The 15,637-nt window shown below is 41.8% G+C and overlaps 1 protein-coding gene across 1 annotated transcript in view; it reads right to left on the bottom strand.

The window, feature by feature from the left end:
• Nucleotides 1-15,637, bottom strand: part of atat1 (alpha tubulin acetyltransferase 1) — a 54,462-nt gene that overhangs the window by 14,301 nt on the left and 24,524 nt on the right. Inside the window, exons 7-8 of the mRNA XM_060904677.1 lie at nt 12,940-12,985; nt 1,377-1,451 (exon numbers count right to left, since the gene is read on the bottom strand). Coding sequence (XP_060760660.1) covers nt 1,377-1,451; nt 12,940-12,985 — 121 coding nt within the window. The remainder of the gene's footprint in view (nt 1-1,376; nt 1,452-12,939; nt 12,986-15,637) is intronic.

The following is a 15,637-nucleotide window of genomic DNA, read 5'->3' as shown; positions in this document are numbered from 1 at the left end:
TGGAGGCAGAGAACATGGTCCACTCAGACTCAATGTCCCCCGCCTCCCTCGGAAGCTGGGAGAAGCTCTCCCGGAGGTGGGAGTTAAAGACCTCCCCGACAGAGTGCTCGGCCAGATGTTCCCAGCAGACCCTCACCATATGTTTGGGCCTGCTAGGTCTGTCCGGCTTCCTCCTCTGCCAGCGGATCCAACTCACCACCCGGTGGTGATCAGTTGACAGCTCAGCCCCTCTCTTCACCAGAGTGTCCAAGACATAGGGCCAGAGATCCAGTGAAACGACAACAAAGTCGATCATCGACCTCCGACCTAAGGTGTCCTGGTGCCTGGTCCAGTCTGAGCACCTCTCAGTACCCCCCCAGGGACTCCAAGAAGGCCGGATACTCTATACTGCTATTCGGCCCATAGGCACAAACAACAGCAAGAGCCCTCTCCCCGATCCGAAGGCGCAGAGAGGCGACCCTCTCATTCACTGGGGTAAACTCCAACACATGGCAGCTGAACTGGGGAGCTATAAGTAAGCCCACACCAGCCCGCCACCGTTCACCATGGGCGACTCCAGAGAAATGGAGAGTCCAGCCCCTCTCGAGGAGCTGGGTTCCGGAGCCCAAGCTGTGCGTGGAGGTGAGCCCAACTATCTCTAGCCGGTACCTCTCAACCTCCCGCACAAGCTCAGGCTCTTTCCCCCCCAGCGAAGTGACATTCCATGTCCCAACAGCTAGCTGCTGTGATCAGGGATCAGGTCGTCGAGGCCCCTGCCTTCGACTGCCGCCCAATCCACGCTGCACCAGTCCCCTACGGCTACCTCTGTGGGTGGTAAATCCACAGGAGGTCGGGCTCACGTCACCGCTTCGGGCTGAGCCCGGCTGGGTCCCGTGGGCAAAGACCCAGCCACCAAGCGCTCGCATACGAGCCCCAACCCCGGGCCTAGCTCCAGGGTGGGGCCCCGACTGCGCCATACCGGGCGACGTCACAGTCCTTGATCGATTGTTATCCATAAGGGGTTTTGATGAACTGTTCTTAGTCTGGCCTGTCACCTAGGACCTGTCTGCCTTGGGAGACCCTAACAGGGGTGTCATGCCCCCGACAACATAGCTCCTAGGATCATTCAAGCACATAAACCCCTCCACCACAATAAGGTGGCAGTTCTAGGAGGGGCTTTTTTTTCTGTAACATTTAATTTTGTGCTGGAAAATGAAACGGACTCTAAAATGTTTTTGTACCGACTCAATAACATAGAAGTCATAAAATAGAAATTTATATGTAATATAAGCAAATTAATGACCTTCAGCAAGACAGCGCACATATTGAATATGAATGAATGATTGCAATAAATGAGTCAGACTTCACCACATCAGCATGTTTTATATTGTACTCACCCTCTCTCTCCATTAGCGAATATGGTTTGATCTCTCCCTCTGGCTTTTTTGGAGGAGCTTTTCTCAACTGGGGGGCTACAAAAACAACAATCCTGTTACAAATGGCATGACAGCTGTGCCTATATCTAGAACACGAAAGCTACACAACACTCTTCGTTAATATTTACATACTTGTACATACTCTATATTCATGTGTGCTTATATAAGTTACGCAAGCCATTGAATATATGTATATATGCACACAATAAGCATATTTTTTATGCCATTGTTGGGAAGCTGGAGGTGTTTTGGCTATGGGTTGAGGATGTTTCCTCAGGGACGGACTGCATTAGCACAAGCAGAGGTGTAGAAGCTGTTTCAAAAGGTAGAGAAAACACTGAGCAAGCCTGATATCACACTAAGAGTCTAACTCTTTGCAATGCAATGCAATATAGTGCAATAAAAAAAAAAAAAAAACAAGGCACAGAAGCATGGGTGAAGTGGGACAGCTTTCACACCGAGACGCCTCAGGTGTGATCAGGTTTTGCAATGATCGAACAGGGAAAAGGCTGCTGCTGCTGCTGGGTGAAAGGGAATGGGGGAGAGTAGAAAGTGAGCGTTCTTACAAAAAGCCGTACATCCCCTGATCCGTCACAGGGGAGGAAGGAGCGCCTAGAAGTTTGACGAAACAAAACGGGAGCCATCATGAGAACATGAGAACAGTTCCCCTTGATAACCTCATGACATTAGATCAATTAAATAAACACATTTATTTAAAATATTGTCACTTTCGAAGATATTAGTTGTCGAAGTACACTCAATAGGACACGGTTGTATCCTACTTTGCGTGTCACATAACAAGCTGTCGCATGTACAGGCTTGTTCAGGGGCAATGTTTCCTTTGTGTGGAAAAATAAATAAATAAAAAAATCAAACGCAGGTTCTGCCAATCCGAAATTCAATCTGAATACCACATGCCTGAGTCATTCTTCCCATTCCCAGCCCCACTCAAGTACGTACAGCCACCCACAAGTGACCTGTAAATGTCAGACCACAAGTTGAGCGAGTTTTCTGACTCTGGAATAGGAAGGTGCCTTGGCACAGCAATGATGTCAGCATTAGTGGTCCAACTGGTGACTAATCTCCAACTGTTACGCATATTTCCATTACTAAAAATAACTGTCAGTTACAGCATCATGAACCTGCTGGTCTGGATCTGAGGAGGCGCTACGATAACACGAGCGTTTACAGAAAATAAAAAAAAGGCAGAAACAGGTAGTGAGAAGGATTACTTTTAAATGTCACAAATGTGACGTGATGGTCCATAAAAGAAAAAAAAAACCAAACAGTTAGCGTAACTATTAATAAACTGAATGGGAAATATAATAATCCCCCTCCTCATAATAATTTTTCTTGGACTTTTTCTATTTAAAAAAAAGATCTCCAAGTATTAATGATTAAGAATAGGAATCTACAATATGTCTGATTTAATGAAAATCACAAGAAATCAAATAAAAAACATAAAAAAAAGAATATGAATGAATATGCCTTGTTAAACAAGTACAGTATGTTAAGTCAATAAAAACAGATCTTCCATATAAATTTATGAAGTTTTATTCCGAGCTTTCGGACCTACGGTCTATCATCAGGGACAGAATGCAAAGTGTATTTACAACAGAGGTGGACAGTAATGAAGTACATTTACTTGAGTTCTGTACTTAAGTACACTTTTTGAGTATCTGTACTTTACTTGAGTATTTTTTTTGGAAACTTATGACTTTAACTTCACTACATTTGAAAGGCAAATATCGTACTTTTCACTCCACTACATTTCTATCAAGCTCCTCGTTACTATGAAGCAGCTTTGAAAGCGGATGTTTTTTCTTTTTTCTAAAACGTGATGGTTTTTTCGCAGGTGACACTGAGACAGCTGATCAGTAATCACTAGGGTCACGTCACGTCCATAGACTGGATAAAATCAAGTTCAGTTATTTCTCAGCAGCGTTATTTAACACGATCAGTTGATAGCAGGACGGAAGGAGGCCGTTCTTCTGGAGAATGCACGCACTCATGACCCATGAACCCATGTTTCAGTTTTCTAAAAGGATTAAAGATTCATTTTGTTTTAAATGTTTGCTTTGTTTGTCGAAAACGAACCACATCACGGCCTACAAAAACTCGCCGTCCAACCTGCGGAAGTATATTGAGGTATATAAACGTTTTATTCCAAGAGAAAGCTTGTAATGAAGTTGTCTGTGCTTTTAGAGCTAGCGATAACGTTGCAATAGCTATGCAGTCTGGTTAGTCAAATGACTTTCTATGGATTTGCCCGCCAAGTTGCCATCGCCTTGTCCACGGCTAACGTTAACACATAGCTAGTTAACTTGGACACTGTTAGTTAGCATGTAAAAACGGAGTTATGCTAATATGAATAACGTTAACTTATCTGAAGTCCTTTCAGAAATATGTTTTAGCATAATCTTGCCAAATAAACAGAATGTAGAAATCTTTCTTTTCTAGTAGCGTTAGCTACCTAATACGAGTTCGAGTTTGAAAAGAGTTTGCGAGGATGTCAGGTGGAGCTTCACTGACTAGCTACCTTAACGTTAAACCACCATGATGGCACAGCATGCGTTCATTTTGTGAATTCACATTTCTGTCTTTGGTAACGGCGTTAGGTTTTGTAAGCGTTGTGGCAATAATACAACGATACGTTGATAGAAAATGTACTTTTACTACTTAAGTATTTTTAAAAGCAAGTACTTCAGTACTTTAAAGCCTAGGTCACAACCGGACGTACAATTTTTGGCCGTGCGATTTTTGGCGTTTCCCAAATCGCTGCGTTTTTTTTTGTTCATGGAGAAAGACGTACGTTGGCTGTAAGTTTGTCTTGCAACCTGAAAAAAAATGTAAGCGCCCGTAGAGTTTGTTTGACATGACAAAGAACCTCTGCGGCCGGTCTGCGGCCAGTCTACGGCTCAAAAATCAGCACATCACGCATGCCCTCCGTGCGTTTCACGCGCGCCCTCCGTGCGTTTCTTGCACGTAGACCAGCCGTAGGAGCACGTACAGCCGGTTGTGACCGAGGCTTAACATAAGTAAAAAATTTGACTGGAGAACTTTCACTTGTATCGGAGTAACATTTGACCAGTGGGATCTGTACTTTGACTCAAGTAATGAAGTTGGGTACTTTGTCCACCTCTGATTTCCAAATGTCAACAAACTAGTTTAATTGAAAATAACAACAACAACAACAACAACTACTAAACTGTCATGTGCGTTATGATGGGTCATGTGCATGTAAGATAAAATAATTTACAAGAAACATTGAAACAAGAGTGTTTATACTGTTTATATTGTCTGTTTGAGTGTTTAGTCTTTGTCTAGTTCTTATCTAGAGTGTTTATACTGTTTATATTGTCTGAGTGTTTAGTCTATGTCTAGTTCTTATCTAGTGTTTATACTGTTATATTGTTTGAGTGTTTAGTCTATGTCTAGTTCCTCTCTAAAGTATTTATACTCTTTATATTGTTTGTTTTTTCTCATCTCATTATCTGTAGCCGCTTTATCCTGTTCTACAGGGTCGCAGGCAAGCTGGAGCCTATCCCAGCTGACTACGGGCGAAAGGCGGGGTACACCCTGGACAAGTCGCCAGGTCATCACAGGGCTGACACAGACACAGACAACCATTCACACTCACATTCACACCTACGCTCAATTTAGAGTCACCAGTTAACCTAACCTGCATGTCTTTGGACTGTGGGGGAAACCGGAGCACCCGGAGGAAACCCACGCGGACACAGGGAGAACATGCAAACTCCGCACAGAAAGGCCCTCACCGGCCCCAGGGCTCGAACCCAGGACCTTCTTGCTGTGAGGCGACAGCGCTAACCACTACACCACCGTGCCGCCCTGTTTGTTTTTTCAATTATTCTATTTTTATTTATTGCATTGCCTGTTTGCACCGTGGGTCAGAGAGGACTGAAATTTCATCTGTGCTGTATGCCAAGCATGTATAGCATATTTGACAATAAAGTTGACTTGACTTGAGAAGAAAAAAGGACATAAATTAAAAAAATGCTACGAGATAAACTAAAAACCTTACATAAAGCTCACATGCTGTAAATTATATATCTTTTTAATTAAAGGCAGAAAACTTTCAGGTATTTTTCTGCCACAGTCTCTGTTGGTTAGTGCATTGCTATCACAAGTGATCATCCATGCATTAGCAATTTTTCTCTTTAACCAATGGTCTTCAGAAATGAGTACACTGCTGTAACCCACATGACATCATGGCCCAGGCTGTTGCCGTGGTCAGCTAAAGCGGAGGTCTCACATTTAGCCAAACTAACATTTGCCTTATGTTCTTTTATTCTTGTATCAAGTGAACGTCCAGTCTCACCAATATACTTAGCATTACAATCTTTACAAGGAATCCGGTACACGATGCCTGCGTTTTTCTCTTTTGAAATTCAGCCTTCTGGTTTTGATAAGATCTGCTTCAGCATTTGGACTGGCTTAATATTGGATCTGATGAAATGCTGACTTCATATGTGTTGGATTCTTTCAGCCACATCTTTCACGTAAAGGTTTTTATTGACTTAATATGATTCCCACATACAAACAAACTTTGGATATAAAAAAGTACAGTATGTTTGAATCAGATTCAAAAACACCAATAGAGCCTTACAGCACTCCAACTTTTCCCTGGAACACTATTCCAAAATTTAGAGGTGCTGCAAGAAAAATATTTGCCATTGGCTAAGCTGCGATTCCTCCTCAGGATGCACATGTGCAGCTAAGTGAAGTGCTTGTGAGGGGTTATAGCAGAGGTGGGACAAAGTCACTAATGTGCAAGTCACAAGTAAGTCTCAAGTCCTACCACTCAAGTCCGAGTCAAGTCACAAGTCAAGGCACTTTTGACCAAGTCAAGTCCAAGTCCAAGTCCTACCCAAGCCAAGTCGAGTCCAAGTCCAAGTCTCATTTTTTTCCAAGTCCCTAACAAGTCACCATTTATTCTACAAGCAATCAACACATTTTTGATCACAAATGTATTACCTCTCCACACTGCAGTGTATGTCCTCCTTTTCCAGTCACCTTGGATAAAAATGTCTGCTAAATGTAATGTCAATGATTCATAGAGTCAGCACAAGTAACTACAGTACACCCATTCTTTCCCATTTTAAAATGTTTTAGAGCTTGTGCCCCAAGACAATCAAAGAATCTCAGAGGAGACAATGATTAGTTAGTTAACGTTAGTAAAGCATCCTAAATTTTCAGTGAGTTTAGTTTGAGTGAGTCAGTGTACATCTGAGGCTAAGGGTGTGAGAATGAGTGAAAGTATGACCATTTCCTTAAATTTTTTATTGGAAAATTAGTGAGAAATTAAAACAAAATTCTAAACAAAACTAGTACTGGTACTGTGTAACAAAAATCATTTTCTTTTCATTTCATTCATGTCATTTTTCACATAAAAATGCTTTTCATGTGCATTTTAAGACATGAAACTCAAAGTCCAAGCTAACAGATGATCTGTGTACTTTTAGAATCAAAGAATGGTTTTCCTTCTGAAGTTAGGCACTGTCCCAACATACAACATGACATGCCTTTAACACAATACAACGTGACTTGAGTACGTTTGTGTGTGTGAGAGAGACCAACTAACTGACAAAAAATTCCGGAAATATCTGTTCTCCACTACTGAGAGAGGGATGTTGCATCCAATGACCAAATCTGTTAGTACTGAATTTGTGATGGCTTTTTGTTGTGGGTGGGTAGCATTGTACTGTGTATCTTTTGCAGTAAGGAATCCAGAAATGGACGGCTGCTCTGTCTCACTTGGGATGATTTTGTTCTTCAGATATTCTGCAAATCTAAACAAGAAAAAATAATGTAAAATTAGTAGGCCTACTTGTTTTCTGTTTTTAATCATGTAGACATTAACATGTTTTTATCATTTTCAATATCAAAGTCTGAGTTCATTTAATCTGAACATATTTGTTTATACACAGTATAATGTTTAATACAAGCCAGCCAGGATGTTCCCTTAAGCAGTTTAGCTAGACCACAATGCATTCACTAAACACTCACTAAAATACCGGTAGCCTCAGTAAACACAGAACGTTGTGATGATGTAGCCAGAATCAGAGTCCTCTAGGCCTCTGGCCAGAATGTGAGAATGAAGCCCTGGCAACATTCTAGAGAGCCGTATAATAAAGTAGAATAAACAGTTGTTGTGAATTTCAGAATGTTCAGCGGAATCCTCCAGATCCAAGTTGCGTGCTTTTGGCGAATTTGGTTTCTCGCCAGAGACTAATAAATGCACTGGTAAAGCCACGCTATGTAGAGGCATTGTGTGCCCTGTCGTTTGGGTAAGACTGTGGGATAATGCTTCGCGTCGGAGTAGGCTACACTCCAATTTGTCGGGATGTACTGCGCTATAAAACGTCAGCTGAGCTTACATTTTACATAGCCCAAATGGCCCATTATTCACATTGCCTTCATGACACCAGAGAGAGGAAGAGAATAGAATTGAACGTCTCTGATGACACGTAATCCCAGCACTAATAACACATCGCACAGCGTCCACGACTTGGTGCAGTACGTAGCAAACAGTTAAACGCCTGGTTTAACTTGCATTGCTAGTCATCTCGTCTCAGTGGTTTAAATGCCTTTCATGACAAGCACTGACTTTCCCATTGCAAAGAGCGAACTTCTGTTTTACATACTTAGTTTGCAGCCTGGGTAACTGTTTATTTGATTCACGTTTTATCCTTTGCTGTCCGGTTCTTATCATAAGTCTGTGTCGTTCTGACCAGAGCCTTTATAACAATCTTGTAAACGTTCTCTGCTCTGACCAAATCACCACCTTCTGGCTATGCCTTCCCAATGTGTGTTAACTGGTAGCCTAGTCCACATAATCTAACACTAGACTGAACACAAAAGCAATCCAATAAAAAAATCTACTTCACTATTTTATATTCAGCAAAACAAATCCTTGACAGCGTTAATACATTAACACATTCCACTTCTAGCCACCAACTAGCCTGTACAGATTCTTGCTAGCTGTAGCCTAGCTTTGTTACTTACTTTTCCTTATGCAGCCTCAGGTGACGAGTGAAGTTTGATGTGGTTGACTGGCTGTCCGAAATTGTGGCTCCACATGTTCTGCACGTAGCAATGCGTTTGCCATCTGTATTGGAGTATTCTTTAAATCCAAAGGAAATTACGCGGGGAATCATGTTTTATCCGTCCATCATTCAGCGTCCTCGTTGCCCATCACCGTTTGGTTTTTCATTTGAACCAGTTGAAGTGCTTGAGTGACACCTAGTGTTAGTGGATTGAGCTGCCGTAGCCTAGGACAAGGAGCTACACCGCATTCAAATAATAACGAGTGTACTTGGATTCAAAATCGAGGGGGGGGGGAATATTTATACCTGATACGCCAAGTCATTGCAAGCTAAAACTGTCAAGTCCAAGTCAAGTCTCGAGTCAACAGCGTGCAAGTCCGAGTCGAGTTGCAAGTCATTCCTCATCTCGGGATTTCAAGTTTCAAGTCATCAAAGTGGTGACTCAAGTCTGACTCGAGTCCAAGTCACATGACTCGAGTCCACATGTCTGGGTTATAGTGTTCCAGGAGATCAGCAAGATACACCTGAGCTAAACTCCAGCGTTTTAAAGCACCACTAATGCTAAGCGAGCTTCTTTCGAGAAGCTACACATTCAAAATAATTTTAAAAACTAGATAGAGACTGTGACTAAAGTCACAGTAATTTGTGCTAGCTATTACAAACCGGGATGTCTGGTCATCGTACCCTATAGATCCAAAACGGTAAGAGATACAGAATGGCGCTTAGTGAGGAAAAGTTGCGTCCTGCCGCCCAGAACAGAATTTAAAAAACTGATTGAAAAAAAATCATGAAAATTGACAGAGTTATAAGTGATTGGAAAAAAAATCCTATTTTTCATGGGTCACTGTGGATCAGTGATCCAGATCAGCACCAAAAATCTCATCTCATCTCATTATCTGTAGCCGCTTTATCCTGTTCTACAGGGTCGCAGGCAAGCCGGAGCCTATCCCAGCTGACTACGGGCGAAAGGCGGGGTACACCCTGGACAAGTCGCCAGGTCATCACAGGGCTAACACATAGACACAGACAACCATTCACACTCACATTCACACCTACGCTCAATTTAGAGTCACCAGTTAACCTAACCTGCATGTCTTTGGACTGTGGGGGAAACCGGAGCACCCGGAGGAAACCCACACGGACACGGGGAGAACATGCAAACTCCGCACAGAAAGGCCCTCGCCGGCCGCGGGGCTCGAACCCGGACCTTCTTGCTGTGAGGCGACAGCGCTAACCACTACACCACCGTGCCGCCCTGCACCAAAAGTCATAGCAACATAATTCAGCCCAGAGGTATTCTTCATGTGAAATTTGGTGATGATTGGTTGAAATCTGAGGGAGAAATAGCGTCCTAAAAAAGTTACGATAATAATAATAATAATAATAATAATAACAACAACAACTAGATAGAGACTGTGACTAAAATCACAGTAATTTGCGCTAGCTCTTACAGACCGGGACGTCTGGTCACCGTACCCAAAAGATCCGGAATGGTAAGAGATAGAGAATGACGCTTAGTGAGGAAAAAAGGCTGTTTTTAATGGATCATTCTGGATCAGTGATCCAGATCAGCACCAAAAGTCATAGCAACTTAATTAAGTCAAGAGGTATTTTTCAGGTGAAATTTGGTGATGATTGGTTGAAAACTGAGGGAGAAATATACCCCTTTTCCACCAAATCAGTTCCAGGGCTGGTTCGGGGCCAGTGCTGGTGCTGGTTCACAACTCATTCAACTTGCGAGCTAGCTGAGAACCAGTTTGCTTTTCCATAGCTCGCGGTGCTAAGGGAAACCACGTCATTACGTCGCTGTATACGTCAGTTACGTCGCTACGTTTGCATAAACCTTGGCGCGAATATCAAAGCAAAAACGAGGAAGAAGCAGCAGCAGCAACAACAATAATAATGGATGACTTCGCGTTTGTACAGTTGCTGCTTCTCGTCGCTTAAAAATGGCGATCTTTCACAGTCTTGTTATTGTTGTTGGTCTTAACAACTCCGCCCCCCCGCTGACGTAAGCGGTTCTTTCCTCTGGCCCAGCAGAGAGTTGGTGCTAGCCTGGAACCGTTTTTTCTGGCCCCAGAGCCAGTTCTTTGTCAGTGGAAACAGAAAACCCGGTTCCAAACTAAGCACTGGCCCCAAACCAGCCCTGGAACTGCTTTGGTGGAAAAGGGGCAATAGTGTCCTAAAATTTTTTTTACGATAATAATAATAAATGATAACTAGATAAAGACTGTGACTAAAGTCACAGTAATTTGCGCTAGCTCTTACAGACCGGGACGTCTGGTCACTGTAACCTATAGATCTGGAATGGTAAGAGATAGAGAATGATGCTTCATGAGGAAAAAAGGCTGTTTTTAATGGATCATTCTGGATCAGTGATCCAAATCAACACCAAAAGTCATAGCAATATAATTCAGCCCAGAGGTATTCTTCATGTGAAATTTGATGATCAGTTGAAAACTGGGGGAGAAATAGCATCCTAAAAAAACATTACGATAATAATAACTAGATAGAGACTGTGACTAAAGTCACAGTGATTTGCGCTCTCTCTTACAGACCGGGACGTCTGGTCACTGTACCCTATAGATCTAGAATGGTAAGAGATAGAGAATGACGCTTAGGCCACACCAATTCGATTAGTTGGTTCTTGGAATCGCCGCTTGAAGAAAATGCAAAATGAAAAAATAAAATAAAATTAAGATCGACTGCAGGTTGAGGTCACGTGACGTCAAAAACCAATCAAATCGCCCCTTTCACTTTAGATAAAGGCTTGTGGAAGAAACATGCCTGTGGAGGGGAATCCTGCAAAGCCTGCGTTTGTGATTGTTAGGATATTCAGCGAACAGAAGCGTAAAATCTTTGACAGGTGTGTCGAAATTCAAGAGGGGGAAAACTTTGCACAGTTGTACTCAAGATGCCGTGAGCTTGTTACCCTGCGATGTGCCAACTTGGACTACAACTCCGTGGAGGTGGGTTTTATTTATATATTTCAGTGATTGATGTGAGGGGCAAACAAAAAAAATCATTCAAAGCATTTAGCCATCAGAAGTAGCCGACTCCTGGTCAAGTCTTTTTTTCTGTGCATTGTAGATGCTCAATTGACTGTAATTCAATCGTTTATTTAGCCTATCTGTTTACTGGTTTGCCTGATAAAAGACGTGCAGCCAGAGCTAGCCCTTAATGCATATGGGTGGAAATAAGATAAGCTATTAAAAGAGCCATATGAAAATGTGTAACAATAATGTATTGTCTTTGTTTTGTTTCTCTATTAGGAAAGCCATCTATTTCCACCACTAATTTTACCATGAGAGCATTTTTTTTTTTTTTTTTATTTCGCGCGCTCGCTTCATATTTTTCCTTAAAAAATCTGAGAACCAACTAATTAAATTGGTGTGGCCTTAGTGAGGAAAAGTTGTGCCCTGCCACCCTGAACAGAATTTAAAAAACCGATTGAAAAAAAATCATGAAAATTGATAGAATTAAGTGATTGAAAAAATCCTGTTTTTCACAGATCACTCTGGATCAGTGATCCAGATCAGCACCAAAAGTCATAACAACGTACTTCAGTCCAGAGGTATTCTTCATGTGAAATTTGGTGATGATTGGTTGAAAACTGAGGGAGAAATAGCGTCCTAAAAAACATTACGATGATAATAGTAACAACAACAACTAGATAGAGACTGTGACTAAAGTCACAGTAATTTGCGCTAGCTCTTACAGACTGGGACGTCTGGTCACCGTACCCTATAGATCCGGAATGGTAAGAGATGGAGAATGACTCTTCGTGAGGAAAAAAGGCTGTTTTTAATGGATCATTCTGGATCAGTGATCCAGATCAGCACCAAAAGTCATAGCAATATAATTCAGCCCAGAGGTATTCTTCATGTGAAATTTGGTGATGATTGGCTGAAAACTGGGGGAGAAATAGCGTCCTAAAAATGTTAGGAGAACCAATTCACATTAGTTAGTCTCCTTTTAAGTAAATTTCGAAGCTTTCATAGGATACTGTACGAACATTTTTCCAAACTAACTGTATGTTTAAATAATATTGTCTGGTGTTCAGTGGTATATCAGATATATCCCATTCAGCTAGCACGATATCGAACGAGTCGAAGACGAGTAGCTGAATGGAATATATCTGAAATATATCTTAATAATAAGAAGAAAAAGAATAAAGTAGAAAGATCCTGAGTGAGAGTAACAATTTGCACCAATGCTGCTAGCGCAAATTAAAAAAGACATTTAACTATCTGTCAGCTTGCACATAACCACTAAACCAATTTCTCTGTCCAGTCACTGAACGACTGAAAGGTAAAATATCATCTCATAGCCAGAATGAAAACTTTGGATAAATTTAAATGTCAAATGAATAAATAGAAATCGAAAGGGATACATATTCGACACACATTCCCAACCTCACATCACCCCAGACATTCACATGACGGAGATCTTACCTGATCTGTTCCTGAAGAAGCCCTCAAACACCACAAAGTTGTTCACCTGATGCAGGAACAAAATGAGACAAAAGAACAGACATGTATCATCATCATCATCATCTCTCAAGATTTTAGTCAGGTTGTGTGTAAATATTTGTGTAAGCCGTGTACTGTAAGAAAATCTAAAATAAGCCGATTACGACAAGCAGCAACACTATATACGCTATAAGCCCAAAAGTATGTGGACACCTGACCATCTCACCCATGTGTGGTTCTTCCGCAAACTGTTGTCACAAAGTTGAAGCACAAACTTGTCTAGAATTTCTTTTTACGCTCGAACTTTGAAATTTTCCTTCCCTAGAACTAAACATGCTGCTCCAGCATGACAATGCTCCTGTGCACAAAGCGCGCTCCATGAAGACATGGTGTGTTAAGGTTGGAGTGGAAGAACGCGAGTGTCCTGCACAGAGCCCTGACTGAACTCAATCCCATTTAACACCATTGGGATGAACTGGACTACACCCCAGACATTACTCCTCACCCAACATCAGTGCCTGATCTCACTAATGCTGAATGATCACAAATCCCTACAACCACACTCCAAAATCCAGAAAAGTGGCAGTTATTATAACAGTGAAAAGGGACAGAATCTGAAACGAGCTGTTCAATAAGGACATACGGATGTGATGGTCAATCAGGTGTCCATATACTTTTGGTTGTATAGTGTCTATACAGTACATTGTAGCTTGAGAGATGAGACTCTGAAGTGTTGCACAGCATTTGTACTTGTACACCACCAGAACTGACATTTCTTTCGTCTTATTTTTTTAAAAATAAACCTTTTCACGTAATGTGTGTGAACCAATTTAAAGCTCACAGCATAATCTGTATATCAAACCGCATCACCAATTCACATTAGTTAGTCTCCTTTTAAGTACATTTTTAAGCTTTCATAGGATAGGAACATTTTTCCAAACTAACTGTATATTTAAATAATATTGTCTGGCGTTGAGTGGTATATCAGATATATTCCATTCAGCTAGCATGATATCGAAAGAGTCAAAGACGAGTAGCTGAATGGAATATATCTGATATACCACGAAAAAAGCCAGCCAACATTATTATTATTATTATTATTATTATTATCTCATCTCATGATCTCTAGCCGCTTTATCCTGTTCTACAGGGTCGCAGGCAAGCTGGAGCCTATCCCAGCTGACTACGGACGAAAGGCGGGGTACACCCTGGACAAGTCACTAGGTCATCACAGGGCTGACACATACAACCCCGATTCCAAAAAAGTTGGGACAAAAGTACAAATTGTAAATAAAAACAGAATGCAATAATTTACAAAATCTCAAAAACTAATAGAACATAGACAACATATCAAATGTTGAAAGTGAGACATTTTGAAATTTCATGCCAAATATTGGCTCATTTGAAATTTCATGACAGCAACACATCTCAAAAAAGTTGGGACAGGGGCAATAAGAGGCTGGAAAAGTTAAAGGTACAAAAAAGGAACAGCTGGAGGACCAAATTGCAACTCATTAGGTCAATTGGCAATAGGTCATTAACATGACTGGGTATAAAAAGAGCATCTTGGAGTGGCAGCGGCTCTCAGAAGTAAAGATGGGAAGAGGATCACCAATCCCCCCAATTCTGCGCCGACAAATAGTGGAGCAATATCAGAAAGGAGTTCGACAGTGTAAAATTGCAAAGAGTTTGAACATATCATCATCTACAGTGCATAATATCATCAAAAGATTCAGAGAATCTGGAAGAATCTCTGTGCGTAAGGGTCAAGGCCGGAAAACCATACTGGGTGCCCGTGATCTTCGGGCCCTTAGACGGCACTGCATCACATACAGGCATGCTTCTGTATTGGAAATCACAAAATGGGCTCAGGAATATTTCCAGAGAACATTATCTGTGAACACAATTCACCGTGCCATCCGCCGTTGCCAGCTAAAACTCTATAGTTCAAAGAAGAAGCCGTATCTAAACATGATCCAGAAGCGCAGACGTCTTCTCTGGGCCAAGGCTCATTTAAAATGGACTGTGGCAAAGTGGAAAACTGTTCTGTGGTCAGACGAATCAAAATTTGAAGTTCTTTATGGAAATCAGGGACGCCGTGTCATTCGGACTAAAGAGGAGAAGGATGACCCAAGTTGTTATCAGCGCTCAGTTCAGAAGCCTGCATCTCTGATGGTATGGGGTTGCATTAGTGCGTGTGGCATGGGCAGCTTACACATCTGGAAAGACACCATCAATGCTGAAAGGTATATCCAGGTTCTAGAGCAACATATGCTCCCATCCAGACGACGTCTCTTTCAGGGAAGACCTTGCATTTTCCAACATGACAATGCCAAACCACATACTGCATCAATTACAGCATCATGGCTGCGTAGAAGAAGGGTCCGGGTACTGAACTGGCCAGCCTGCAGTCCAGATCTTTCACCCATAGAAAACATTTGGCGCATCATAAAACGGAAGATACGACAAAAAAGACCTAAGACAGTTGAGCAACTAGAATCCTACATTAGACAAGAATGGGTTAACATTCCTATCCCTAAACTTGAGCAACTTGTCTCCTCAGTCCCCAGACATTTACAGACTGTTGTAAAGAGAAATGGGGATGTCTCACAGTGGTAAACATGGCCTCGTCCCAACTTTTTTGAGATGTGGTGTTGTCATGAAATTTAAAAATCACCTA

This window comes from Neoarius graeffei, chromosome 22 (genome assembly GCF_027579695.1).
Source record: "Neoarius graeffei isolate fNeoGra1 chromosome 22, fNeoGra1.pri, whole genome shotgun sequence".
NCBI classification, from domain to species: domain Eukaryota; kingdom Metazoa; phylum Chordata; class Actinopteri; order Siluriformes; family Ariidae; genus Neoarius; species Neoarius graeffei.
Note: the sequence above shows the minus strand (reverse complement) of the source record. Positions and strands in the feature narration are given on the sequence as shown.